The sequence below is a fragment of the Budorcas taxicolor genome, chromosome 2 (assembly GCF_023091745.1).
Source record: "Budorcas taxicolor isolate Tak-1 chromosome 2, Takin1.1, whole genome shotgun sequence".
Taxonomy (NCBI): Eukaryota; Metazoa; Chordata; class Mammalia; order Artiodactyla; family Bovidae; genus Budorcas; species Budorcas taxicolor.
Genome location: NC_068911.1, coordinates 172,424,227 through 172,450,178, shown reverse-complemented (window position 1 = coordinate 172,450,178; position 25,952 = coordinate 172,424,227). Strand labels below are relative to the sequence as shown.

The 25,952-nt window shown below is 54.7% G+C and overlaps 1 protein-coding gene across 1 annotated transcript in view; it reads right to left on the bottom strand.

The window, feature by feature from the left end:
* RUNX3 (RUNX family transcription factor 3) overlaps positions 1–25,952 on the bottom strand; it is a 63,890-nt gene that overhangs the window by 13,649 nt on the left and 24,289 nt on the right. The window contains exons 3-5 of the mRNA XM_052635659.1: positions 15,375–15,649; positions 13,286–13,442; positions 3,506–3,610 (exon numbers count right to left, since the gene is read on the bottom strand). Coding sequence (XP_052491619.1) covers positions 3,506–3,610; positions 13,286–13,442; positions 15,375–15,649 — 537 coding nt within the window. The remainder of the gene's footprint in view (positions 1–3,505; positions 3,611–13,285; positions 13,443–15,374; positions 15,650–25,952) is intronic.

The following is a 25,952-nucleotide window of genomic DNA, read 5'->3' as shown; positions in this document are numbered from 1 at the left end:
AGCCTTCAAACCCAGCTGGCCACCTGGCTGCAGACTGGGCACACTCTGCAGGGCAGCAGAGGGGAACGACCCAGCCACAGAACCCACAGCCGGGCCTCGGGGAGCTGCAAGGCGCCCGCTCCCTGGCTCCCGGGACCAGCCTCGACTCCCACTCCTCCCCACAGAAGGCTCAGCCCTCACATGGGGTTTGGGGGTGGTGGTGCGGTCCCAAAGCAGGAGAAAAGCCCAGAAGGAAAACCCAGCGAACATCCATCAGGAGAGTCTTGAGGGCCAGTCAGCAACAGACTCATGGAACACTCACAGCTCCCCACAGCACCAGCTAATGCCGTCCCTGCCTTACAGATGAGCACACTGGGCTTGGAAGCCCCTTCCATGCAGCCCCGGCTTCCCTGAGCCCCAGGCTGGAGCCCCAAGGGTGTACTGAAGCTCACCCTGGGGCAAGCGGCTTTGTCTGCCAGCCTGTCTCCTCCTGGGGTAGTGGAGAATCAGTTAAGAGACTCTGGGGGACTTCTCTGGCAGTCCAGTGGTTAAGATACTTCCACTGCAGGGGGGCACAGGTTTGATTCCTAGTCTGGGAACTGAGATCAGACGTGACGCACAGTGCAGCGCCCCCAACAAAAAGAGAGAGACTGCAAAGGGCCCGGCATCCCGGGAATGCTCGCTGACCAAACGCAGCTGAGCCGGCCTCTGACCACTTACAGGTGGGGAAATGGAAGCCGAGAAAGGAGGCAGCGGCGTCCAAAGGTGGAAGAGCGCAGGCCAGGTTGGGGCTGGAACCAGGGGTGCTGGGGAGACCTGCCCTGAGGGCCGGGCAGAGGGGAGGAGACCAGGAGGGCCACCTCCCACATCCGCCCTTTCCTATAAATGAGCTTCTACTAAGATCAGAGGGTGGCAGAGAATAAGACGGTTGGATGGCATCACCAACTCAATGGACGTGAGTCTGAGCAAATTCCTGGAGACAGCGAAGGACAGGGAAGCCTGGCGTGTGCTGCAATCCATGGGGTTGCAAAGAGCTGGATATGACTTAGCATCTGAACCACCACCAAGATTTTGTTTCAAGAAACTGCTTTAAAACCACTGATCTGGCCCACACTGACTTCCTTCTGACTCCAGAGTCTTTCAGAACCCAGCTTCATTCCTTTCCTCGTGCTGTCTCCAGCCATGCCATCCCTGCCCCCACCAGCTCACCCCAGGAAGGGGCTGTCTCAGGCGTGGGAGACCTAGGGAGAGACGAGCACACAAGGGACTTGGGGGCTCTCAAGGGCAGAGAGCTGAGCCCCCTCCCTCATCCAGCGGCCTTAGTCGGGGAGGGTGGGCAGCTCGGGGCTGGGCAGGGCTGAACACAGAGGGTCCACGCATTGGACCCTTCTGGAATCTGAGGGATCCAGGCATTGGCTGGGTCCTGGGAGCCTTCCAACCAAGCTCCAAGTCCCCTGCCCACCTGGCTCTATGCATGGAAGCTCGCTGCTTTATGGAGTGGCTCCTCAGTGCTCAGTATCATGCTGAGGCCAACTGTGGCTCCCATTCATCCTGATTCAGCCCCTGGAGACTTACAGTAAAATAGCACCTCCTTCATCAGAAACTCAACACCTCTATTGCTATGACCTGGGTTTCTCAGCAGCCACCTTGCTGCTGACCAAGAAAGGTTCAACCATCGACCAATGGTGGTGGTGGTGGTGGTGGTGGTGGTGGTGGTGGTGGTGGTGGTGGTGGTGGTGGTGGTGGTGGTGGTGGGAGTATGGGGGAAGCCAGACAACAAGGATTAACAGAGCACCAGGAATCCAGAGACCCACAAGGACCCTCCCTCTGCTACAGCCAGATACTATCCACATGCCATCACTGGCCAGCAGGCTGGGAGGTATCATCCCATTTCCTGGAGAAGGCAGCTGAGGTGCAGAGAGGTCAAGGACTGCCCCAAGGTCCCCGGGCCAGGGAAGCCGGGTCAGAATCTGCTCTCTGTACCATGCACCTGTGGCTCACAAGGGCTTCCCAGCCATCACCGCCTTGAGACTCTTGGGGTCACTGACCTGGTTCACAGATGACAAAACCGAGACCAAAAAGGGAGACAAGACTTCTCTTGAGTCACAAAGCCCAACGTCACAGTCATGGGCCCATCCACATCTAATCCCTGCAGGAAGGAACCAGCAGGAATTTGGCCAGGGCAGGTGCCAGCTGGGAGGTGAATCACTTGGGCCTGATGACCATGATCAGGAGCCTGGGTGGAGGGGGTTAGAGGAGGTGGCCTTGAGAAGCCTGCAGGGAAACACTTCCAGGGCTGGAAAACCCAGCTCTGAGCCCTTTCCCCGTGGCCAGGTGCTGGTGTGGGCTGGACAGATCGGGGGGCCAGGCCTGATTCCCCAAAGGGAGAGTGGCCCAGGGCCAGGCCTGGGTGGTCCTCACTGATGTTGCCCTTGCACTGCCATAGCCCCTTCCCAGCCTCCTTCCTCAGGCCCACCCAGGCCTGGAATTGGAACTGAAAGCTATTTCTGGGAAGACAGGGCACCTCCCTACATCTAAGACAGTGTGAGGCCCTGGCCAGGTTCTCAACATCCCCAGGGCTGGATTCCTCCTCCTGGGAACCCAGTGACCCTCTGGTTCAGAATCCCATGAGACAGGAAATGTGAGAGGGTTTTCTCAACTGTAAAGGGCCACAGCGACAGAGAGAAGGACATGGCAACTCTCAATACATCGATCATGCCGCAAGTTGGGGCCAGTCCACATAAGAGCTCTGCTCTGAGCTCAGGAAGCAACAATCCAGAGATGACCGGCTGCGGCTTTGTTTCATTCATTCATTCCCTCATTCATTCAGCAAACACCGGTCTCTGGCCCACAGTGGCAGCTGCCCCTCCAGTTTCCCTAATCTGAGTCTGAAACTCTGGGTCATCCAGCAGGCAGAAGCAACGAAACAGAAACCCTCTTTGATGCTAAAATGCATGGATGCCCTGCTCCCTGCAGAAAATACGTGCTCAATAAACATTTGCAGAATCAGATCTGCATTCCTGATCTCAAGAGGTGGGTCCTGGGGTCAGAGTGTCTGGGCTCTGTGAGACTTAAATCACACACTGAGATTCAAAGGAAGGGTTTCCAAGGAGGGGATGTGGCCTCGCACCCCGAGTAGCACCTGCTTCCCATGCTCCCTCCCTCCCACGCTGGCAGAGGAAGCTGAGGTGGAGTCAAGGCAACCGGGCCCCATCTCCACCCCAAACACACACTGCCATCTCTGCAGTCTTTTCCATCCTTTCCTCTCCATAGTCCCGTGTTGCCCCCTCATGGGCAGTCAACCCTGGGGGTGGCAGGGTGGGGGTCACGCTGAGTCCATCACCTCCCCTTTGCAGCCTGGCTTCCTACAGCCCCAGGCTAAGCATTAGCACATAGTGCAGGGAGGCTGGGTGCAGAGCTGAGCAGCAGGACTGCACTCCAGGGATTCATTGCCATCCGCCTGACCCTGGCGACCCCGCTGGGCCCTCCTCCCCAACCCAGTCGGCTCAGTGGCTTTGGCACTTACGTCTAGGCTCCCGGGGTCCATCCACGGTCACTTTGATGGCACGATGGTAGGTGGCCACTTGCGTGGGGTTGGTGAACACGGTGATGGTCAGCGTGAAACTTTTACCTGGGAGGCGGAAATAAAGGCAGGAGGTTGGCACCAGGAAGCTATTCACAAGAGCCTGAAGCCCTCCTCTTCCAGGAGGGCCGGGCCTCTCTCCTGTGACCCCGGGGCAGAAGAGAGGACTCTGGGTGAACTTCAAGCTGCTGGGCTTGGCATTCAAGGCCCCCTGGAGGCCTGTTACCCATTTGATCACATTCCCCTTACCCTGCGTTCTGGCCACCCTGGTTTATTTATTCCGTTTTTCGGCCTTTGTGCTATTCCCCAGAGACTCTCAGGATTTTGGGGTGGGGAGCTAGGATAGGTACATGTTTTTTCCTGAAAATAATTCGTCACCTTTAGAGAAAATTTTGAGAATGCAGAAAATATAAAAAAAGAAGAAAAAATCACCCACAGTTCCACTAGCTAGAGAGAAACACTATTAACATTTGAATGTTCTCTCCTGCAACCCTTTTCGGGTGAGTGTATGTTTTTACACAGTTGTAAAAATGACACTAAATATTTCCGTACCATTTTTTTTTCTGTTCACTTAACATCACATCATGAGCACTTACATCATTAAAAATTCTTCATAAACTTCATTTTTAATGGCTGCAAAATATTTCCACTCATGGAAGCCTCATCTTTTATTTATCCGTCTCCTTATCTTGGGTATTTATGCTGCTGCTCATTTCTTATTGGCGTGTGCAACTGGGGCTTGAAAAAGGACTGATTTGGGAGCTACAGACATTTCATTTGTAGATACAATGGTTATTTCCAGAACTCTGTTCTATTTTTAGATAGACATTTGGCCCCAAATTCTCCATTCAAAATTCCTGAGGAGGGGAAAAAAAACTTTAAAAATCATGATTTTTGTGTTACCGTTTAAAATAAAAGGAAAATGACCTTCTGTTTATAAAAATCTTTGTCTACACCTCTGCTTATTTCCTTAGACTTCGCTTTCACTTTTCACTTTCATGCATTGGAGAAGGACATGGCAACCCACTCCAATGTTCTTGCCTGGAGAATCCCAGGGACGGGGGAGCCTGGTGGGCTGCCGTCTATGGGGTCACACAGAGTCGGGCACGACTGAAGGGACTTAGCAGCAGCAGCAACAGCAGACTCTAGGCAGCGGTGAGTGATTTCATCTCATCAGAGGGCTGAGATGGATTCAGGGGCACTGATCTCTCCAGTGAGATGACTCTCCAGAGAGAAGCATGGTGATCGGTGTGGGGCCGAGTCTACTGTGATGTGGTCAGCATCTTCAGGACCAAGTCTATCAAGGTGGAAGATCTCTGAAACGCTCTTTTAACTTCAACACCTTTGTTCTATTATCAGTGAGACCGAAACGTTTTATGTTTATCATCTGTCCTCATCCAACACAAATGTGCTTCACGGTCTTCCCGAGTTTTAAGGTTTTAATGCCTTAAAAACACACACACACACGCACCACTCTCTAGCAAGCTCCTTAACACTCTCCTTGTCCTGTTTGTGGCAATCGGTCTCCCACTTCACTGGCCCTTACATTTCGCTTTCTGACTCCGGGCTGATTTGCATTTTCAGTTCTGCCTCTTGATTTGTGGCTGCTCCTGTCTTTTCATGTTTGGGGAGGTTTCCCCGTGGAACAAGCAGATAAAGGGTGCCTTCGATCAGTATCATCCTCTCTACCTCCTACGTTGCTCTTTGATTCTTCTAGGGATTTACCGGTTGGCCTGGTAGAAGGTAAAGGTTTTTCCTCAAAGGGCAACCTGATTTTCCCAGCACCTTTTCTGAAGTTGGAGTCTCCCTTCCTGCCCTGCTCTCCATTATCATCAAAGTCTCCACGATATATGAGGTTGGGGGGGGTGCGTGAGGATCACTGATCCCCAAGTCACACTGGCCTCCTTCTGCTCTGCCTCTGAGCGCCCCTACCTCCGGTCCCCAGTTTTGGGCCTGGGGACTCCCCGAGGGCAGGGGCTGATGGCTCTGTGCACCTGCGTTCCCCCAGGGCTGTCCTTGTACTCTCAACACCCACCCAGGACAGGCAGACCCAATTCCATATGCCCACTTCACAGGTGGGAGACAAACGTTTGAGGGGTGTGTGTTGGGGGAGGGACCAATAGCCAGCTTAGCATGGCTGGTACTTGATGACCCAGTGATGGGAGTGAAAATTCCAGCCCCAGAAACAGGACAACCCAGTGCAAAAGAAAACAGCCATAAAAAGGGACAAAACTGTGACATCTGCAGAGACATGGATGGACCTAGAGACTGTCACACGGACCGAAGCAAGTCAGAAAGAGAAAAACAAATAGCGTGTATTAGCACATACATGTGAAATCTAGAAAAATGACCCAGGTGAACCTATTTGCAAAGCAGACACAGACAAAGAGAACAAATGTATGGACACCACAAGGGAAGAGTGGGTGGGATAAAGTGGGAGATTACGACTGGCATATATACACTACTATGTACAAAACAGAAAACAGAATAAGGAGAACCTACTGTGCAGACAGGGAACTCTACTCAACGCTCTGCAGTGGCCTAAATGGAAAGGAGTCCAAAAAAAAGAGGGGATGTATGCACGCATACAGCTGCCTCACCCTGCTCTACAGCAGAAACTAGCACAGCATTGTACAGAATGATGCGTATCAGTCGCTCGGTCACGCCTGACTCTTTGTGACGCCATGGACTGCAGCCCACCAGGCTCCCCGTCCACGGGATCTGTCAGGCAAGAGTACTGGGGTGGGTGGCCATTCTCTTCTCCAGGGGATCTTCCCCACCCAGGGATCGAACTCGGGTCTCCTGCATTGCAGGCAGGTTCTTTACTGTCTGAGTCACCAGTTCAGTTGAGTCGCTCAGTCCTGTCCGGCTCTTGGCGACTCCACGAATCACAACCAGGGAAGCCCCCAGAAGCAAAGATACTCAGATAAAAAAAAAAAAAGAAAACCAGTCAGGCTGCTCGGGCCACACCAACAGGGGCTTCTGAGCCTGGGGGAGAGTGTGTGTGTGTGTGTGTGTGTGTGTGTGTGCTTCTGAGCCTGGGGGAGAGTGTGTGTGTGTGTGTGTGTGTGTGTGTGTGTGTGCTTCTGAGCCTGGGGGAGAGTGTGTGTGTGTGTGTGTGTGTGTGTGTGCTTCTGAGCCTGGGAGAGTGTGTGTGTGTGTGTGTGTGTGTGTGTGTGTGTGTGCTTCTGAGCCTGGGGGAGAGTGTGTGTGTGTGTGCACAGACCAACAGGGGCTTCTGAGCCTGGGGGAGTGTGTGTGTGTGTGTGTGTGTCTGTGTGTGTGTGCTTCTGAGCCTGGGGGAGAGTGTGTGTGTGTGTGTGTGTGTGTGTGTGTGTGTGTGTGCAGAGGAAGGGTAGCCGTTTAACTTGACAGGGGCTTCTGAGCCTGGGGGGGAGGGGGAGAGAGAGAGAGAGAGAGAGAGAGAGAGAGAGAGAGAGAGAGAGAGAGAGAGCGCGCGCGCGCGTGCGTGTGCGCGCGCAGAGGAAGGGTAGCCGTTTAAATTGGGGTATGACTCGAACTGGGGCAGAGAGGGGCCTCTCTGGAGGAACTTTCCAGAACTGGCGGCTGGAGGCAGGGATGGAAATGCACCTGCGTCTGACTTGGCGTCTGGGCCAGAGAAACCAGCCTGGCCCCTCACAGACCACAGGGGCACTTTCCATGGCTTCTGGAAACAGGGCGTGCAGAAAGTCTCTTGGCCTCAGGCTCTCCGCCCACCCCTCCCGGGGACCCTTCTGTGCCCTTGCCGCTTCCTCTCATTCTGAGGTGTTCCCTGCTCGACCCTCTCCCCAACCAGCCAGGCACTCTCCAGAGGTCCCTGGGCTTCTGACCCTTCCATCACCTCCCTGGTACCAGAGGGGTTTAGGTGGCCAGCCCAGAGCCGATGGGCTCCGGGGTCCCTGCACTCGCCAGATCACTGGAGCCCTCTGTTTTTAACCTCCGTTCCTTCAGGTTGTCACTGAAAAGTCACCTTCCCAGGGAGGCCCTCCCGGGTCACTTCATCTAAAGGAGGCATTTTTACCCTGGCATGCCTCTTAGAATCGAGCAGGCCTGATAAGTAGGATAGAAAAAAAAGAAAAGGACAACATCTGTATCTTCCTTAGCCTCCACCTGAAATGTAGCATCTCTCTGAAGGATGAACGCAGGCAACAAACCGCAGAGGCATGACAGCAGTCTCCGTGACCTTGTCGCCCACAGATGTCACAGATGTTAACATATCACGTTACAGACAGTGCAGATTTCTTTAAATATCTTTTGTGCTTGTCACAAGTTCAAAGTCACAGTCATCATCAAACCCATTGCTAGATCTTGCTATTTAACACGCTAACTAGACAGCATATTTATCACATTAAAAAAAAATGTTTTGCTATGTTTTAATATAATTGGCTTTCATCACCATCCTTTGCATTTTATTTCATTTTTTTTATGGTCCACCTTCTAAAAAATTTATTTTTAATTAGAGGATAATTGCTTTGCAATATTGTATAAATGTCTGCCATACATCAACATGAATCAGCCGTAGGTTACATATGTGCCCTCCCTCCTGAACTTCCCTCCCACCTCCCGCTCTGTCCCACCCCTCTAGGTTGAAAAACACTATTCTGAGACTGTTAAAGGGGTTCCTGGAGCGATGAAAGGTTAAGAAGCTCACTCTGAAGCATCATAGACCTTCCCACTCCCACTTGTTGGGCTTGAATTTCCTCGTAAGGCTTATTACTGCTAATAATCCATCTACTTGTTTATTCTGTCTCCCTCTACTAGATGAGACGGTTGAAAGGCATCATCAACTCAATGGACATGAGTGTGAGCAAACTCTGGGAGATAGTGAAGGATACAGAGGCCTGGTGTGCTGCAGTCCATGGGGTCGCAAAGAGCCAGACGCGACTGAACGACAACTAGATGATACGCTCTGTGGGGGCCAAAGTATCTGTCTTCTTCATCGCTCTGTCCCCAGCCCCTAGGACAGCATCGGGCACATAGCACGTGCCCAGTGAATGTTTGTGAAATGAAAGGGCAGAGGTTACTGCTCCCATTTTACAGATGAGAAAACTGAGGCTCACAGCAGGGCAAAGAGTTGGCCAGGTCACCTGATAATCAAGCAGAACCCGGAAAGGTCAGCACTTACTAGAGCCTGCTCCGCCACAACGACCCTAAGCATCTACTCCTTGGGTGTGAGAAACTCCACCCCACTAGGCAGCAAGCCACAGGCCAGCCCTGAGGTCACCAGCCCACCTCAACATCTTCCTCCCAGTTTCCAGGCCTGACACCACCCTTCCCAGGTACCCACAGAGAGGAGGGAGGGAGGAAGGAGGAGGGGAGGAGCTGGGACCTGGGAGCAGGAGTGGGAGGGGTCAGGTGTCAGGTGCCACAGGAGGCTGCGCCCCCCACCCCCGCGAACCAGAGGTGGGGGAAGCCGGCTCCCAGAGCGCCCCTGCCTCTCTCTGTGCCTGGCAGCAAACCCATCCAGCCGTCTCTTAAGGGCAGGAAGCCGAGAGGACCTTGTGCAGGAATCCCAGGCTCACTTGCACATCAAGGTGCAACTCCTGGACTGTGGGCAGGTGGACCTGGAAGTGGGGGGGGGGGGGCAGAGTCCTAGCCTGGAAATTGCTGCACCGTGGGGCTGAGAACAGCCCCCAGACTTCGCCAGAGGACCCGGGTTTTGGTTGCTGAATGCAGCAGCACGTTGTGAGGTCTGGCAGTGTGGTCCTGGACCAGTCTCTGTCCCTCTAGGCCTGGGTTCCTGTGGAACAAGTCCCCACCCCTGGGGCTTCATGGACAGGGGAGGACTCATCTCTGGGGGCCTCTGGATTTGTTCAGGATCAACCAAGAAGCCATCTACTCCTCTCCCACCAGTGGTCCCCCTAAGCCTGTGTCCGCAATCACATTCCAAATTTCTCGCCACACACTGAGGTTTCTTTTTAACCGGTTCATGACGGTTCAGTTCTTTTCATCTTCACCTAGTGGCCCCCTCCTCAGTTCAATTCAGTTCAGTCGGTCAGTCGTGTCTGACTCTTTGCGACCCCAGGGACTGCAGCACTCCAGGCCTCCCTGTCCATCACCAACTCCCGAAGTTTACTCAAACCCAGGTCCATTGAGTCAGTGATGCCATCCAACCACCTCATCCCCTGTTGTCCCCTTCTCCTTCTACCTTCAATTTTTTCTAGCATCAGGGTCTTTTCCAATAAGTCAACTCTTCACATGAGGTGGCCAAAGTATTGGAGTTTCAGCTTCAGCATCAGTTCTTCCAATGAATATTCAGGACTCATCTCCTTTAGGATGGACTGATTGGACCTCCCTGCAGTCCCAGGGACTCTCAAGAGTCTTCTCCAACACCACAGTTCAAAAGCATCAATTCTTCGGTGCTCAGCTTTCTTTATAGTCCAACTCTCACATCCATACATGACTATTGGAAAAACAACAGCTTTGACTAGGGCCATTTTGGGAGTTTATGGTTCGTGGTCCTCAAGAGGTGGGATGTGGTGGGTAGGGGAGATAAAAATGTTGGGCACTGCACAAGGCAATGGATTATTCACTCTTTCTGTGTGAAAACCAGCTTATAGAGAGTCTCTGAGCCATGAGCCTAACTCAGTTTGACATAAAACAGAAGTTTTTGCACTCTTTTAACATCTATTGAATTTTCCAGGAGAGAAGATAGTTCTTAATTGTTTCAAAAAAATTTTGCTCAGAGTTTTGCCAAAAATTTCTCACAGCTTCAGCAAATCGTGTCCCTGGCGATGGTGCCACATTCAGACTGAGTCACATGCACCTGGCCTGTAGGGCCGGGGTCACAGGGCTTCCTCTGGAGGTGCAAACATCCATCCACCCCACAGTGTCTGTCAGCTCCAACATTTACATATTCAAATAGATACATCGTGATAAGTTACTTTTCCTTTTTCTCTCCATTAGAGTTATGGAATTCTATCGATTTTGAGCATGCACGCAGGTGGACAGGTTATGATGATACCATGCACATTTCAACCGTAGGATGGTAGAGGACATGTTGCAAAAATCTTCTGCAAGAAGGGGTGCTGCGTCCAGCAGGGCGGGGACGTCAGCCCTAATCACTGCAGAATGACTTGGTTTCCTTCCCTTTCTTCTCTTGGTTTACACTTTCAGGTTTATCATGAGAGCTCTGTGGTAGTTCTGTGTATATGTCTTGCACGGAAATCTCTTTCTTAGAATTAAGGCAGGATCAAGGGATAAAAAGCAAGGAGATGAACAGAAGTTTCCATTTGGCTTCTTAAGTTCTGGCAGAAGTCAGAGAGCCAGGGAAAGGCTTGGAGTCCCAAACCCCAGGCTGTCCTGATTCCTCACTGGCCCAAACTGTCTGTGTCAACCACCGATGTGTTCCTGGGAGGGTATTTCCCAATGGGCAGGCTGGGTGCAGCAGAGGTGTGGCTGCATGCCACAGGACCCCTGTGTCCTCCTTCCTCACTGCCAGCCGCCTCCACTTCTCCCACTCAACAATTCACACCTTCTGGTTTTCCCCCACCCCCGCCCAAACCACACCATAATCAGAGAATCAGTGACTGTCACCACTCAAAGGGACTTCAAAGGTCTCCTCCAGTCCCAGGCACTTGAAGTAACACAGTCTCTAACCTGTATTCCGTTCTCAGTAGGTGCCAACCGATACACTAGTACCAGTTTCCTTAATGCTCAAAGAAACCCCACAAGGGAGGTACGAGTATTGCCCCATTTTACAGATGAGGAAACAACAGAGACACACAGAGGTTAGTAAGCCATTTGCCCAGTGTCATCCAGCGAGTCATCGGCAGAGCTGGGACTGGATCCGGGTTGGCTGGTCACAGAGCCCAGGCTGTCTGATGAGCCTCCAAGGTCTGAAAGGCTCATCTAGTTCCATGGGCATCAGAACATCCACTCAGGCCTCTTCTGCCTCCTAGGACCACTGAGACTGGAGAGAGAATGGAGTTTGTAAACTCCACCTCCTGCACCTCCCAGAGCCAGGATCCCAACCTCCCTCCCCAGTGCCTGCTCCAAGAGCACACGGCTGAATGATGCTTTGGAAACCTAGCTCCCTCTCTGTGGGCCTTGCGGGGTGGGTGCAGGTCTGTAGGTATAAATACTACCATGAAATCACTTTCAGTGGCAGGGACGGCCAGGTGAGGTCTCAGGAACACACAGAATAACCAACTTGTCACTTTCCAGGAGAGGAAGTAGGGGGAACCACCCTGATGCTTCGCTGGGCTCCCAGCATTGACCGCCCCTTCTGCGGCAGCTCCAGGGGGCCTCCACTGCCACTGGTGGACCCGGCCACCGCCCGAGATCCAACCGCATCCAACCGCATCCTAGCGAGCCCCCCGCTGACCAGTGGCGCGACTCTCCACTTGGGGCTGGGGCTGGGATTAAGTTGCAAAAGGCTTGAGAGATTGGGAATGACAAAGGGGGCTTGGAGACTAATTAGGAGCAGCAATGAAAGCTTAATTCATAAAAGCAAACATTTTCCATCCATCAACCTGCAACCAGTTAAGGGCAACGTTTGAAAGAAATCTGTGCGTGGGGAAGGGAGCCAACAGGAACAGGAAATGTTTGAAAGAATGTAAACTATTTCAGTTTCATAAAAAAGTAACAAGTAAACAGTTATTACATGCAAATAATGCCCTGGTTTTAATTAATGCTGAAAAGTCAAAATATGTTTGACATTTGTATGTATACATGGAATGGCTGGAGAGGAAAAAATGGTGCCCAGATGCCCGTTTCTGAGCTGGGCTGGCGGCTCAGAGGGAACTAAAACCTTAAGAAGGTCTCGTTTATTGGTGATGAAAAGTACAATTCTGCCTCAGCCTCTGTGGAGACTGGAAGCAGAGGGAACCTAGCTAGCTTTCTTAACAAGCTGGAGGGGTCGGCTGGTTGCCTGGAAAGGACACTCCCCGCTTTTAGCTTTCGGCAGCCTGGTCTTAAAGGGCCAGCAAGCCCTTAAGTCTCCATTTCGCCCAGCCGGGGTTCTAGGATTTCTCGATCCAGAAGTGATGATGGGGTTTCAGGTCCCAGCCGCCTCCTACCTGATGGCCCCTGGCGGCGGCCACAGTGGTGTCTGGCCCTGCCTTCCCTCACAATGCCCCAGCAAGGTCAGATAGGCAGGGTGGCACACCAGCCTTGTCTCTAGAGTGGGAGATGGCAGCCTTCAAGCTCTGCTTTCCAGCACCCAGCATCCTGCCCTGCATTCGTTTTTTTTTTTCTTTTCTAAACCACCTTAAGGTTCAAAGGGGCTGGCGAAACTGTGGCTTCGGGAGACCACAGTTGGGGAGAGGCAGCCTCAAAGTGTGGGGGAGACTCCACCCCAGTGGAGAGAGTGGTTGGGGTGTTCGGGGCCCCAAAGACCAAGGATTTGTCTAAACCAGCTTCTAAGTAAGGCGCCGCACCATAAAGACCCACGAGGCCCCATTTTGAGCTTGTTGGTCCACGACCTCCCAGCATCTTTTGTGAGGCTGAGGTGCTTAATCGGGAAAGAGGGGAGACGTGGAAGGTTTCACAAGTTAGTAAGCCCCAGAAATGGGAAGAAAATTGTGTCTTTTCTGGCCACGGACCCTAACTTTCTCCATGTCCTCAAAAGCGTCTGGAACACCTTAAGGGGTTCCAAACTGCTGTTTTGGACGGAGCTGGGCCTGGAGACCTGCTTCAAGGGCTTCTGCAAGGACCCCAAAACCTCGTTCTCAGCTTACTTTCCTGCGCCTCTGCCATCGCCAAAGTCGCCCTTCCGCTCACCTCGCCCACTGCGGCCCACGAAGCGGAGGTCGTTGAACCTGGCCACCTGGTTCTTCATGACGGCCGAGGCGTTGCGCAGCTCAGCGGAGTAGTTCTCATCGTTGCCCGCCATCACCGTCACCACCGTTCCATCTGGCACGTCCCCCAGCGCCACCACCTGAGGGCATGGGGGCAGCGGGACAGCTTAGGCAGGTAGGGGAGGCCAGCGAAAGAAGGGGAGGGGCAGGGTCAGCAGCTCTCCTACGCGGCCCAGGCGCAATGCGGATTTTTCAAATGCGGGGGTGGAAAAGAGGCTTAAAAACAATAGACACTTGCGCCCCCACCACCAATACCACAAAAATCAGAAGGCAAAAATCTCTACTTTCCACACCCAAATCCTACATCAACTGGTTAAGTCACGTCCTGAAGAATTGATCCTTTCAATGCAATGAAACCTAAGTGAAAGCGAGGAATGAACACAGCCACTATGTCCTGGGGTGCAGTTCCTCTCTTTCCTTCGGCTTGAGCAAAAGAGGAATCAACACGCTCCTAGCAACCGAGTCTCTGAGTAAAAATATTATCAACAACAATAACGGGACTGCTCCCCCACATTCAATTAATGCAAGAGCCCTTTGGGGTATGAAATGGGGCCCTGAAATGCGGCCCAGGCCCAGTTTATCTGCCTCTGCAGAGCCTGAATTCGTTATGCAGGGAAAATGCAAAACGCAAAACAAACTGCTGTTTTGAGAGGGGCTGCCCAGAACCCCCCTTTAAAATGAGAGAGGGGCTTCTGATAGTAGGAGGATGCACCTGCTGGGGAATTGCAAAATGAAGGTGACGATGTCCCCCTAATACAGTTTTCCCCACCCGCAGCCCCAAGGAGCGTGGAGAGGCAGATGCCTTTTGCAAAGGAAATCAGACTGCAAAGGCAGTCACAGCCATTTAAACGTGGCCACCGCGTGCAGGGACTAGGGATCCAGATGGTAAAAATTTCAAGGAGAAAATGTTTGGGGTCTGATTAAAAAGGCCAGATTTCCTGTCAACATCCTGTCTTCTTTTAATTTCAAAGATTCCTTTTAAGCTCCAAGTGACAGTAAAACCTCCGTTCTGAGGATTAAAGTCACACGGGCCCCCCCTCCCCCTCCTCCCCGGGAGATTTTCCCCACTGGTATTTTAAGATGTCACCCGGGAGACCTCAAAGAGCCACTCATCCCTTTTTCCAATTTGGAGCCGTCTTAATGGGACCGACGACGGCCTCGGCTTCCAGGAGCCGCTGTTTGCAGCCACCTCGGGCACCCGCCACCCCCAGCCGATGGCCCTTCCTGCGTTGCCCTTTCTCACGGCAGCTGTGAGAGGTTTAGGGGAAAACCAAGGCGTTTTCGTTTCATCTCGCTGCCCCCTTAAAAAAAAATGAAAATGAAACAGTCGCCTACTCCCCAGCGAAGAGAAAAAAGCTCCTCGGGATGGCTACCAGGGGCTGCCAGGGGTGGGAGCGCACCCCCCGCCCCAATCTCGGTCTGACATTCGGGATCCCGGCCAGCAATCGTTTAGGGTTCAGGGCCCCCCATCCCAGCCTGGAGCCTCCTGGTGTGAAATTTCAGAAGCCAGGGGTTGACGGTGTGAGCAGGAAGTGTTTTCTGAGAGCCGTGCAGGAGGAGGGGTGCGGGCAGGGGAGGGTAGGCCCTCTCCCACCCTCCGCACCCCGCCTCCGGGGTCCTCGCCCGGATCCCAGGGCTCCTCTCTGCCCCGCTCGCTGCCCGCAGGGCTGTATCCGAGGGATCCGGCTGGGGAAGAGCGAAACCCCATCTGCTCGTTTCCGCATCAACGGTCTCTCTGCAGGGCCCCTCTTCTCCACCACCCCAAGACCGAAGGTGGCAAAGCCCTTAAAAAGTTACCCGTGCCGGGTGCATTCTAGAGTGTATGCCCAAGTCCCCGGGTGGAGCGCAGAAAAGCTCCGGGGGGCCCGGCGGCTGGGCTCTCACCGCGGGGGTCCCTCGGGCGCCTCCCTTCCCCTCCCTTTTCCGGGGCTTTGGCTCCTGCAGCGGAGACGCCCGGAGCCGCCTGGCCGGTGTCCTCCCGCCCCGGGGTGGGGGGCCTCCCCCGCACTCACCTTGAAGGCGACGGGCAGCGTCTTGTTGCAACGCCAGTGCGAGGGCAGTACGGAGCAGAGGAAGTTGGGGCTGTCTGTGCGCACGAGCTCGCCCGCGTGGTCCGCCAGCACGTCCACCATCGAGCGCACCTCGGGTCGGGCGCGCCCGCCGGGGCCCACGGCCGCCTGCGCGGTCAGCGCGCCGCTGTTCTCGCCCATCTTGCCGCCGCCGCCGCCGCCGCCGCCGCAGGGGAAGGCCGTGGAGGGAGGTGTGAAGCGGCGGCTGGTGCTCGGGTCTACAGGAATACGCATAACAGCGGCCGTCAGGGCGCCGGGCGGGCGGCGGCGGCGGCTCGGCTCCCCCGGGGGCGGCCGGCGCGGGCGCCTCTCCTCCGCCGCCGCCGCTGCTGCTGCCGCTGCGAGAAGCGGGAAAGCAGAAGCGGCCGGGCTGGGGCCTCAGGGCGCCGGGGCGTAGGGTGGGGTGGGGTGGGTGGAGTGGGGTGGCGGGGGGCGGCGTCCGGAGACGCCCGCCGCGAGGCCTCACCGCCCCCCCGACGGCCGCGCCGCTGGCCCGGCCCGCTAGTCCCGCATCTTGGGCGTGTAGCGCGGCCCGCGTGCGGCGGCTCCTCGCGGCGGTCCCAGCGGCCTCGCTCAGGCTGCGGCGGAGCCCGCCGCCCGCAGCCCGCTCGCGGCCGCCCCACCAACTGGGCGGCCGCAGCCCCAGAACAAAATCCTCGAGAACCGAGCGGCCGCGCCGCCGCCGCCTCGGCTCGCGCGGGGTTAGTACCCCCGGGGGCCCGCGAGGGCGGGGCCGGCCCGAGCGACGCGTCGCGCAGCCAATGGGAGCCCCCATCGCGGGCACCTCGGCTGCGCTCGCCGGGGAGGAACGGGGGCCGCCGAAGGCCGCCCAACGGGGAGGGGCGGAAGGCTCCGCCCGGGGAGGGCGCCTGGGGTCCGGGCTGGGTCCCCCGACTCCCTGCGCGACAGCCCTGGGCTCCTCCAGAGTTCTGGGGAGCTGGAGCCGAGGCTGAGAATTTGTTTAAAACGTCTAGTCCTTCCAGCCGCCACCCCCCCACCCCCACCTCCAGCTTCTTCGGGTGCCCTTCCCGGCCGCCGGCAGCCAGGCCTCCCCAGCTCCAGCTGCTTTCGGCCTGTGAAGCTTGCACCCCCCACCCCCCAGATAGGGACTGCACGGGGCGGGGGGCCCTCACGGCCGGTAACACCAAGCGGGTAGCGGCCCCAGAGTTCCTTTTCCCTGCCCCTACCTGTCCCGCAAATTATTTTGACCCCAGACGAGATGACCGCACACGAGATGACGCTCACCAGCCAGAGGCCTCTGCAGCACCGAGCCCTGCGCAACTTTCCTCCCTGCCCGGGGCGAGAGAGAAGGGTGTCCCCTCCGTGCCCGCATCGGCGTGGGGGCAAGTAACACCATTCCTCTCCGCTCTCCCCTCCAAAAATGACTTTCAGGATCGCGCAGGCCTCGCTGCGTCGTCGGCCTATGGCTCTTTGAAAAACACGACGGTGCCTGAAAAACGCGAGCGTTTCCACTCCCCCATCGCTCCCCCAACCCCCAAGCCCCAACCCCCCCGCGGGCATGTAAACGCCGTCCTGCTTAGTAGGAGAGGACCAGAGTTCGTGATGAGAAAGAAACCGTGCAGAGAACGCGCGGGAAAGGCTGCAAAGGATAAGGGCCCCGGCTTCCAAAGCAGGGAATTTTCATCCACCCGGTGGATGCAAACTGGCCCACGCAGGTCCACGCCCACGTCTTCCCAGGCAGTGCGCTCTGGCCCTGCGGCAGGAACGTAGACAGCTCTTTCTGCTTGCCTGCCGGGCTCATTCTCCCCTTCTCCCCTCTCCCGACCGCGTGGCCCATCCGCTCCCGGAGGCAAAACAGGCAAACGATCCCCTCTCCAGCCTCTTAACGCCGGGATAGCGGGCCTAGGGACAGGCTACACAGAGGAGGAGGACTGGAAAGATCAAGCCCCATTCGCTCTGGATTATCGCCCCAGATGGACCCCCTGGAGTCTGGGAAACGAACGCGTGCAGAATCTGCCCGCCGTTTCGGAGATCGGGTTGGATATTCGTTGTTCCCGGCCTTGGACAGGTGCAAAACGACGGATTCCAAACCTCGGGAGCGGAGAAGCATAGGATCCGATGGCGGCAGCAAGATCTCGCCCTGGATCTGACCCATCGCGGGCTGCTTAGTCTTTGCCAAACGAAATCAAGCCCTGTATGGGGTCTCGGATGGACCGGGCCCTGACCCAACCTCGACCACCTGGAGAGGTGGTCCCCAGCCCTGTCAGAGCCTCACACCAGGCCCCTCAGACCATTTAGAGACCGGGGACAATGAAGGTCCCTCGCTGGACCTTTTTATAGAGCCTGCACGTCGGAGTTGCAGATCGCCAGGAGGGGCCTGCACGCTCTCGGGAGTGCTGGCACTGGCTGCAGACCTGGAGGAAAGTGAGGTACAGGGGCCTTGGGGCGTCCGACCTCTGGGAGCTTCCCGCTGCAAAGGCCCGCCTTGTCTTGTCCAGGTAGGGCCTGGGGCCAGGAAGGGCGGGTGACTCTGTCCTGCCCCAGAGCGGTTTTGGGGGTCAGGACCTGCTGCGTCTGGGGTTTGTAAATTCGATTTGTTGAGTGGTTTTGGTTTGCAGCAGTGCCCTTCCTGGTCTCTCCGCCTGATTTCTCCCTCTCGTCCGTCCTATGGCCGGTTTACAAATGGGTTTCCTGAGGATAGGACTCCTGTGGGTCCTGGCACCTGGCCACAAGTGCCCGCACGGCTCCAGCCAAAGAGAAAAGCGCTTGCTGCCAGTGGGTGCCAGAACCAGGGAACCTGGGTTTGTAGACACTTGGGTCCCCAGCCTGAGGTCGCCGGGGCCGCGGGGCAAGGAGCAGTCCCGGGACCCACCGCTAGTTGACGCTTGCACTCTGCCAGCCGCTGAGGTTCTGGGCACAGATGTGCACCAGGCGCCACCGGCCAGCTACTACAAGCCACCCTCCCGCCCAATTCCTCACCATCTGTGCGGCCACATATCGGACAAACCAGTGGCTTTGTGGTAGATCGAAGGCTGCCCTCCCCGCCCCCCATGGACGTGGACGTTCTGTGCCTTATCTCAGACCCCAGAGGGTCCAGCACCCTCTGACCCCCTGCAGAACGTTCTCTCTGGTAGATGTGCGCAGTCTTGTCCTGTTCTGGGGAACCCGGGGGGAGGAGCACACACAGAGAAATAGACCAGCTCGGTCCCAATTTCAACCTAAGACCAACCCGTTTTTGTCCCCACCCCAGACGGACAGACCTAGCATCACACCTCTCTCTCCTCTTCCCACCCCGTCTCTCCCCATTTTCAAAAGACAGTTTCGATTGGAAATCTGCTTCCCCCCCCCCCCCCGGGGCCCACAGATATCTCTCCCTTCCCCATCTTGTGTGGACAGGGATCCCTTCTTCTCTGGGACCCATCGACAGCCACTCTCGAATAGCCCCCATCTAAGGGCATGCCAGGTTGTCTGCAACAGGGAGAGGAAGCCAGGAGGTCTGGACCTACCTTGGCCCAGAGCTGGGTAAAGAGAAACACAGCCTGGGACCTTGCAGAACCTGGGTTCTGGGAGACACTCCTTCCGCCAGGGGGAGGGAGTCAGAATGATCCCGTGTTGGGCGCCGCGCTCCTGCTGCTAGAGGGTGCTTAGGAGGGCGCTTCAGCTGCATTCCTGGTAGTGAGGTGTCTGCACGTGTCTCCCCTCCCACCAGAGAGCTTCTGAGAGCGAGTGATTTCCAGGGAGTCACGGTGCCTGAGGAGGGGTGAGGATCCCCTGTCTGTGGCAGGTAGTGGACATAGATGCTCTGGAAAACCTTCTTCTAAGAGGTCCACTGGCTGTGGAAGGAGCTTGGGTCTGTGGTTCCCCTGCCTGAGTTTTTCCATCACCTACCGTGATCTGGGGTAAATTGCTTAAAACTCTCCGAGCCTCATCTGTTTCTTCTGTGAAGTGGGAGTAATAACAGTGGTCTCTTAGAATCGTGCATTAAAGTGTTTGGCACACGTCTGGCACGTAGGTGGTGCTCCATCCATTCGAGCTGGTACTGTTATGCTCAAAAATAAGTCCTGATCACCCGTTGTCCAGGGACTTTGGCAAGTCCCTTCCTCTCTCTGGGCCTCACATTTTCCGTTTGTGAAATATCCAGTCCTCACATTTAAAGCTTGCCCGAGTCAGAGCCTGGTCCGTGGCGGTCCTGTCCCGGATGGTTCTCCTGGAGGTGGTGGTGGGGTCCCTTGGGGAGCTAAGGACTGTCTGTGACCTGCCTCCAGGCAGAGGCAGCTTGCAGGAGGGTTTTCAGCCACCACCAGAGGACTACCCTGCCTTGATCTTGAGGACTCACCTTCCCCTGGGCTCTCAGACGCTCCTTCGGGAAACCCACTGGTCCCGCTCCCTACCTCCCCCCAGGCAGACACTTTCCTAACTTGAAACTTCCCTTAGCCCTCTCTCCCTCCCCGGGAGGTGGTTGTTCCCTTTATTCCCTGGAGCCTCTCGAAGGAGCCCTCATCCAGTGAATAACACAGAGGACAGTCAGCTAGAAGCTAATGATTTCTCCCAGCCTGGCTTCCACACCCCGACTCCAGAGGGACCTATGAGGAAACCTGTTTCATGCCTTGTGCCCTGGAACTCCAGGAGGAACATTCCTGTCCCTCGCTTTGCCTCAGTCTCCTCTACTGTGAACGGAGGTTGTTCTGATGGTTCCACACCTTGAAGGAGAGGGGTATTGTGCTTCACCATATCAGATATACCATCAGTTGTTCTATGTGCAAGAATAAGAAAGCAAATGCTGCTAATTAAACTCGGGCTTGTCTGCATCCTTATTTCAGATATACACATTTACACATATGTAAGTTTTATTATTAATATATATGCTATATGGTGGTGGAGGTAGCTCAGTCGTGTCCGACTCTTGCGACCCCATGAACTGTAGCCTGCCAGGTTCCTCTGTCCATGGGGTTTCTCAGGCAGGAACACTGGAGTAGGTTGCCATTTCCTGTTCCAGGGGATCTTTCCGACCCAAGGATCGAACCCACAGCTCTTGCATTGCAGGCGGATTCTTTACCACTGAGCCACCAGGGAAGGCCCCGTATATGATACATATGTATTATATATTAAAATGTTTGTGTGTTTAGTCTCTCAGTCATGTCCAAATCTTTGCGACCCCATGGACTGGAGCCACCAGGCTCCTGTGTCCGTGGGGATTCTCCCAGCGAGAATACTGAAGTGGGTTGCCACGCCCTCCTCCAGGGGATCTTCCCAACCTAGGGACTGAACCCAGGTCTCCCTCATCGCAGGTGGATTCTTTACTGTCTGAGCCACCAGGGAATATTAATATTTATATGATAAAATATACATATATAATTAGTGAGAAAGGGCCATGAAAGACAATAGCGTGGCTGAAGGGTTGTCGCCCTCAGGGCAGGGAGCCTTCACCCTAGAGAATCCAGCTCTGAGGCCACCCGCCCTGGGCAGCCTTTCAGGAAGGCTCCTGCTTCAAGGACTGGAGGAGGAAGACAGGTGTCCTCTCAAATTGTAGACTGTTTTCTTTTGGAAAGGGCCGGACTCCGAGAGGAGGGGGAGGGAGCTGGGGAGAAGACGGCGTGTGGGACACAGCTAGAGGCTCTGCTTGGCTGGTTGGACTTTTGCGCAGGGCCTGCGCCTCTCTGAACCTTGGTCCCCTGGATGGTAAAGCTGGATGGTAAAGCAGGAAAAGCAGTAACAGCCATGTTAGCTGAGGTGTTCCCACGTACCGGCACTGTTTGGGCTTGAAGTGGTCTTTCAACCCTCAATTGTGTGTGGTAGGTGTCAACGCAAGTTTAAATGAAAAGGAACATTGCCCAAGGTTTTCTGGGCTAAAGAGGACCAGATCAGATTAAAAGTTCAATCTGACTCAAAATTTGGGGAGGAGGCACCCCAAATGGTTGTGTACATTGCTTGCCTCACCCCTCCGACCTTGCACTGGTTAAATGAAGAAATGGGAAGAGCCTGCATACGGATGGATACTGAAAGACCTCAATACCATTAACTGCAAAAGGGTGGGAGGGCTAGAGGCAATGACAGCTGTTAAATAGCTGTGGACTGGGAAATGAGCAGATCCTTTGGGCTCAGGCAAGGGGCTGCGGGAGTTGTCCACTGAGGCCCACCCACTGCCCGCTCTCCTTTCACCTCGGAACCAACCCACCTGCGAGGAGGCTGATTCAGCTATAGTTCCCAGTTTACAGATAGGAACGATGGAGGTCCAGAATGGGGAGAGACTTAACCCGTGTCACCAAAGAAGAAGAAGAGAGACTCGGCAAGGCTGGGGGCAGCACAGCGTGGCCCCCAAAGTGGGGTGGCCTGACTTCCACCCACCCTGCTGGAACCCCGCAGGTGGAACCCTGGGCCAAGACCACACTGCACCCCACCCCACCCCCACCTCCCAAGTGGTTTTGACCCCTTGCTCCAGGAGAAATGCCATGCTTCCCTGCAGGGATGCCCATGGCATCTGGATGCCCAGATTCCAAAAGGGAGAGGGTGGAAGGAGGGCAGGGTGTTGGTCTCAGCACAAGCCTGGCCAGAGGAGAGGAGGTGGCCCCATCAGTGGCCAGGGAAGTGTGTTCTGGCTCCGGCTCCTGCCCCTGGATCTGGTCTTCCTGCCGCCCTCCTTGTTGCTCTCTTTGGTTACCTGTTGCTGTTGTTTAATCGCTCAGTTGTGTCCGACTCTTTGCAACCCCCATGTACTGTAGCCCGCCAGGTTCCTCTGTCCGTGGGATTTTCCAGGCAGGAATACTGGAGTGGGTTGCCATGCCCTCCTCCAGGGGATCTTCCCGACCTGGGGATCAAACCCCTGTTTCTTGCACGGGCAGGCAGATTTTTTAGTGCTGAACTTCCCACCAGGGAAGCCCATGGTCATCTATAAAGCAGAAATAATTCTGGCAGAGCTCTTTGGTCTGTGATGAATAATTACCCTAATTGATTAGTCTCCTGCCATGTGCTGGGGGTGCTACCTCAGTTATCACTAACCCTCATGATGCTTCTGCAGGGTTGAGATTTTGTCTTCTCCATTTTACAGACGGGGAAGTTGAGGTTCAGACAGTAAATAACTTATTTCCTCTGGGTCTCAGAACCTGAGAGGTTCAAACAAGAAGGTCTTGAGGGCCCTTCTTTGTTGTTGTTTTTGTGAGATCTTAGTTCCCTGACCAGGGATCGAACCCGAGGCCACTGCCAAGTCCTAACCACTAGACTGCAGGGAAGTCCTTCAAAGACCCTTCTTCTAACACGACTTCTTGGTGCAGAGCTAGGCTCTGTCTCCCCTCCGCTGGCTGGTCACAGGCCCTTCCTCCATCCATGCAATGGGTGGGTGCCAAACGACCCTCTATTGCACCCATCAAATCAGAGGACTCTTCTGTTGGGGGCAGAGGAGAGCCCAGTATCTTGCAGCCCAAGTGGGCTTCCGGGAAGAGCATAGTCTTCCCCTAGTCCCAGCGTAGGGCTTCAGCTCTGGCAGTCATGGAGGGAAAGGGCTCTCTGAGTGGCTGTTTCCTCTTGCAGAGTAGAAGAAAGATAGGAGAGTTTCCAGGTTCAACATGTCTCCAAACCTTAAGCAGGTGGCAAGAATGGGATTCCAAGAAATCGGTATGCCAAACCAATTTGGGGGATAGGATTGCAACCACACGATTACATTTCTGAGCATTATTCATCATTACTGACGGCAGTTAAGTTCATCCGTGCCTCCCAGTACTTTTATGGGAGAGGTGCAGTTATCACCCCCTTTTACAGGTGAGAAAACCAAAGACAGAGAGGCTAAGTAAGTTGCCCAAGGACACACAGCTGGGAAACTGTGGCGCTCAGATTCCAACCAGGCAGACTGGCTGCAGAGCCCACGTTCCTGACTACCACACTCTGTTCTCATGGACCAGAATCAGATGCTTGAAGTTACAGTCATGGAATAGAATTAGAATCCTGGCATGAAAACTGTGGGCAGGATTCAGGATTTTATAATGTCAGACTCCACAGGGTTCTGAGATAGCATATCCAAATCTCCCGTTTATCAAGGGGTGGAACCAAGGCCTTGGGAGGGGAAGGGTCTCACTCAAGGTCACAGCCTAGGCCAAGGGCAGAGCCTTGGACCCCCTCTCACCGCTGCCCAGTGACTCTGGTCTAGGGTAGTTTCCCCTCCATGGCAGGCTCTCCTCGCCGCCCCCTGCCTCCCTGCCCACCCAGTGGCTCCTGGGCCCAGCCAGTCCCATTAGGGATTTTCCACCTCCCCAAAAAGGTTCTAATGACTGTCAGTCCTTGTGAAGCCTTAATTAATCTCAGAGGCCGATGGCTCTGAGGAGACCGGGGGCTTTGGCCTTACGCAGATGAAGATTACGGCTCCATTTCATGTGGTGGTGGAGGAACGCCTCAGACATTCCTGCCAGCAATAAAAGCCACATGGCTTTCCAGCGTCGCCCTTGGAAAAGAAAAAAAAAAAAAAAAGCGCAGCTCTGTGCGGAAAGAAATCAGCTATGTGCTGTATGCATGGCATGAGATAAAAACGGGGTAGGATGAGGTGGAGAACAGTTGGTCTTTCATGCCGCCTCCGACAGCCACCGAGCGTGGCCGGGCCCAGTGGTCGTGATCCCAGCTGCAGCCCCGGGGAGAGGGGGTGGCCCTCCGCTTGCTGGTGGAAGCCAGGGTGTCAGGGCCTCAGCCCCTCAACCTGAACCGAGTCTGAGCCATGCCAGATGTCCCCACAGACGGGGCCAGCTTCCCGGGCCCATGAGCCGTGCAGTCGCCCAAACCTTACCCTTGGCTTCTGCTCTGCCATCCCTGCCTTGACATTTCTTCATTACTTTTTGAACAAGGGGCCTGTATTTTCATTTTGCAACGATATGACCGGTCCTGCGCAACAGGTCCTCCCATTAGCCAATTGCCACAGGTCCCCTGGCCCCTTGCATGGGTCCAGGCCTAGGGAGAGTGTTTTCTGAGCACCTACATTGTCTGAGATGAACTTCAGAACAACTTTCTGATTTCGGCACATGTGGAAAACTGAGGCTCAGAGAGGTTTCCATGCAGCTAGGAATCCTAGACTGGGAATCAGGTCCCTCTGACACCAAAGCCAGTGTCTGAACCGCTCCCCATTCTGCAGTCCTTTATGTTCACCATGCCCAGTGGGGACGGTGTTGCATATGGGCAGGTTTTTTTATTCTCCCAAAACAGAAGGGATAACTGAGGCCAGACCAGTGAAGGGACTCATGGTCATACCCAGTCAGTGGGGAGTGGAGCACTCTCTCCCAGGCTGGGTAGCAGTGGGCCTGCGCCTAGACCCATAGGACTTGGTGGGGCGGGGGGGGGGGGGGGGGTGTCCCAGTTTTATAGCTGTTTGTTCCACTTTTAAATTTATTAGGTCTTCTATGTGGGTCATTGCCTTAAGTCTGGCCTGGGATGTAGTGGGAGCCCTAGCCCCAGCTTTCCCTTCTAAACATCTGAAAGTCCTTCTTTGTGACTGACCTCCTCCACTCTTTCATGTTCCAGGTTTCCTCTGCTGTCCTCATCGATTGGGGAAGCAGTTGTGCCTTGCACCTTGATAAACTCAAACCAGTCCTCCATGAATCAGAAAGTTGGGGCTGAATGGAGCCTAACTGTGGTCATGACTTATGACCTGGCTCTAGCCACTTATTCCTTGCTGGTGTTCCCAGGCAAGTTCATTCCCTCTCTGGGCCTCCAACAAACCCCATCAGGGAGAGAAATGCATTGGCACACGCTTAATCCCCAGGAGGACTGTCCATTTTCAATGTTCTAGAATTCCATATTAATCTGCAACTGGGAGCACTGAAGCCCAGGCAAGGTCAGGGACTTGTTCAAGGTTACACAGGCAGCTGGACCCAACTCTGAGGCACTGGGAGGAGTTGAGGTCTGGCTATGGAAGTTTCTATTTGTTCTTAGTCTAGGGGCATTGACTCTCTAGGTGGTTTGTGAGCCCAGAGCTTTCAGACACATCCCCAGTATCTGCTAACCTCCTTCCCAGAATGAGATTTTCCTCGGGAGGTAGAGAGTTCCCCATTGTGGGAGGTATTCAAGTTGAGGTCAGGATATTGTAGTGGGAATACAATTGTTGGATGGGACTGGAAGCTGGACCATGTGCCAGTGTCCAGCCTAGATTGGCTCATAGTAAGCACTTATTGAACAAACAAGAGGATGAAACCAAAGTTTCATGTGTGACCTGACAGTTAGTGACACAGTGCCTACCAACTCTGAGTTCTCACCTTGGCATTTTTACCTGCTAATGTGTGACCTTAGCCTCAGTCTCCTCATCTATAAAATGGGGAGAATTGACCATCTTCTCAGGTGGCACAGTGGTAAAGAAATTGCCTGCTAGTGCAGGAGATGCAAAAGATACAGGCTTGATCCCTGGGTTGGGAAGATCCCTAGAGGAGGAAATGGCAACCTGCTCCAATATTATCGCCTGAAACATTCCATGGGCAGATGAGCCTGGCTGGCTACAGTCCAGCAGGGGTTGCAAAGAGTCAGACATGACTGAGCACACAGGCTGACCATCTTCCATGGTTTCCCCACAAGTAAACTTTAGTAGCTCAACGGCTC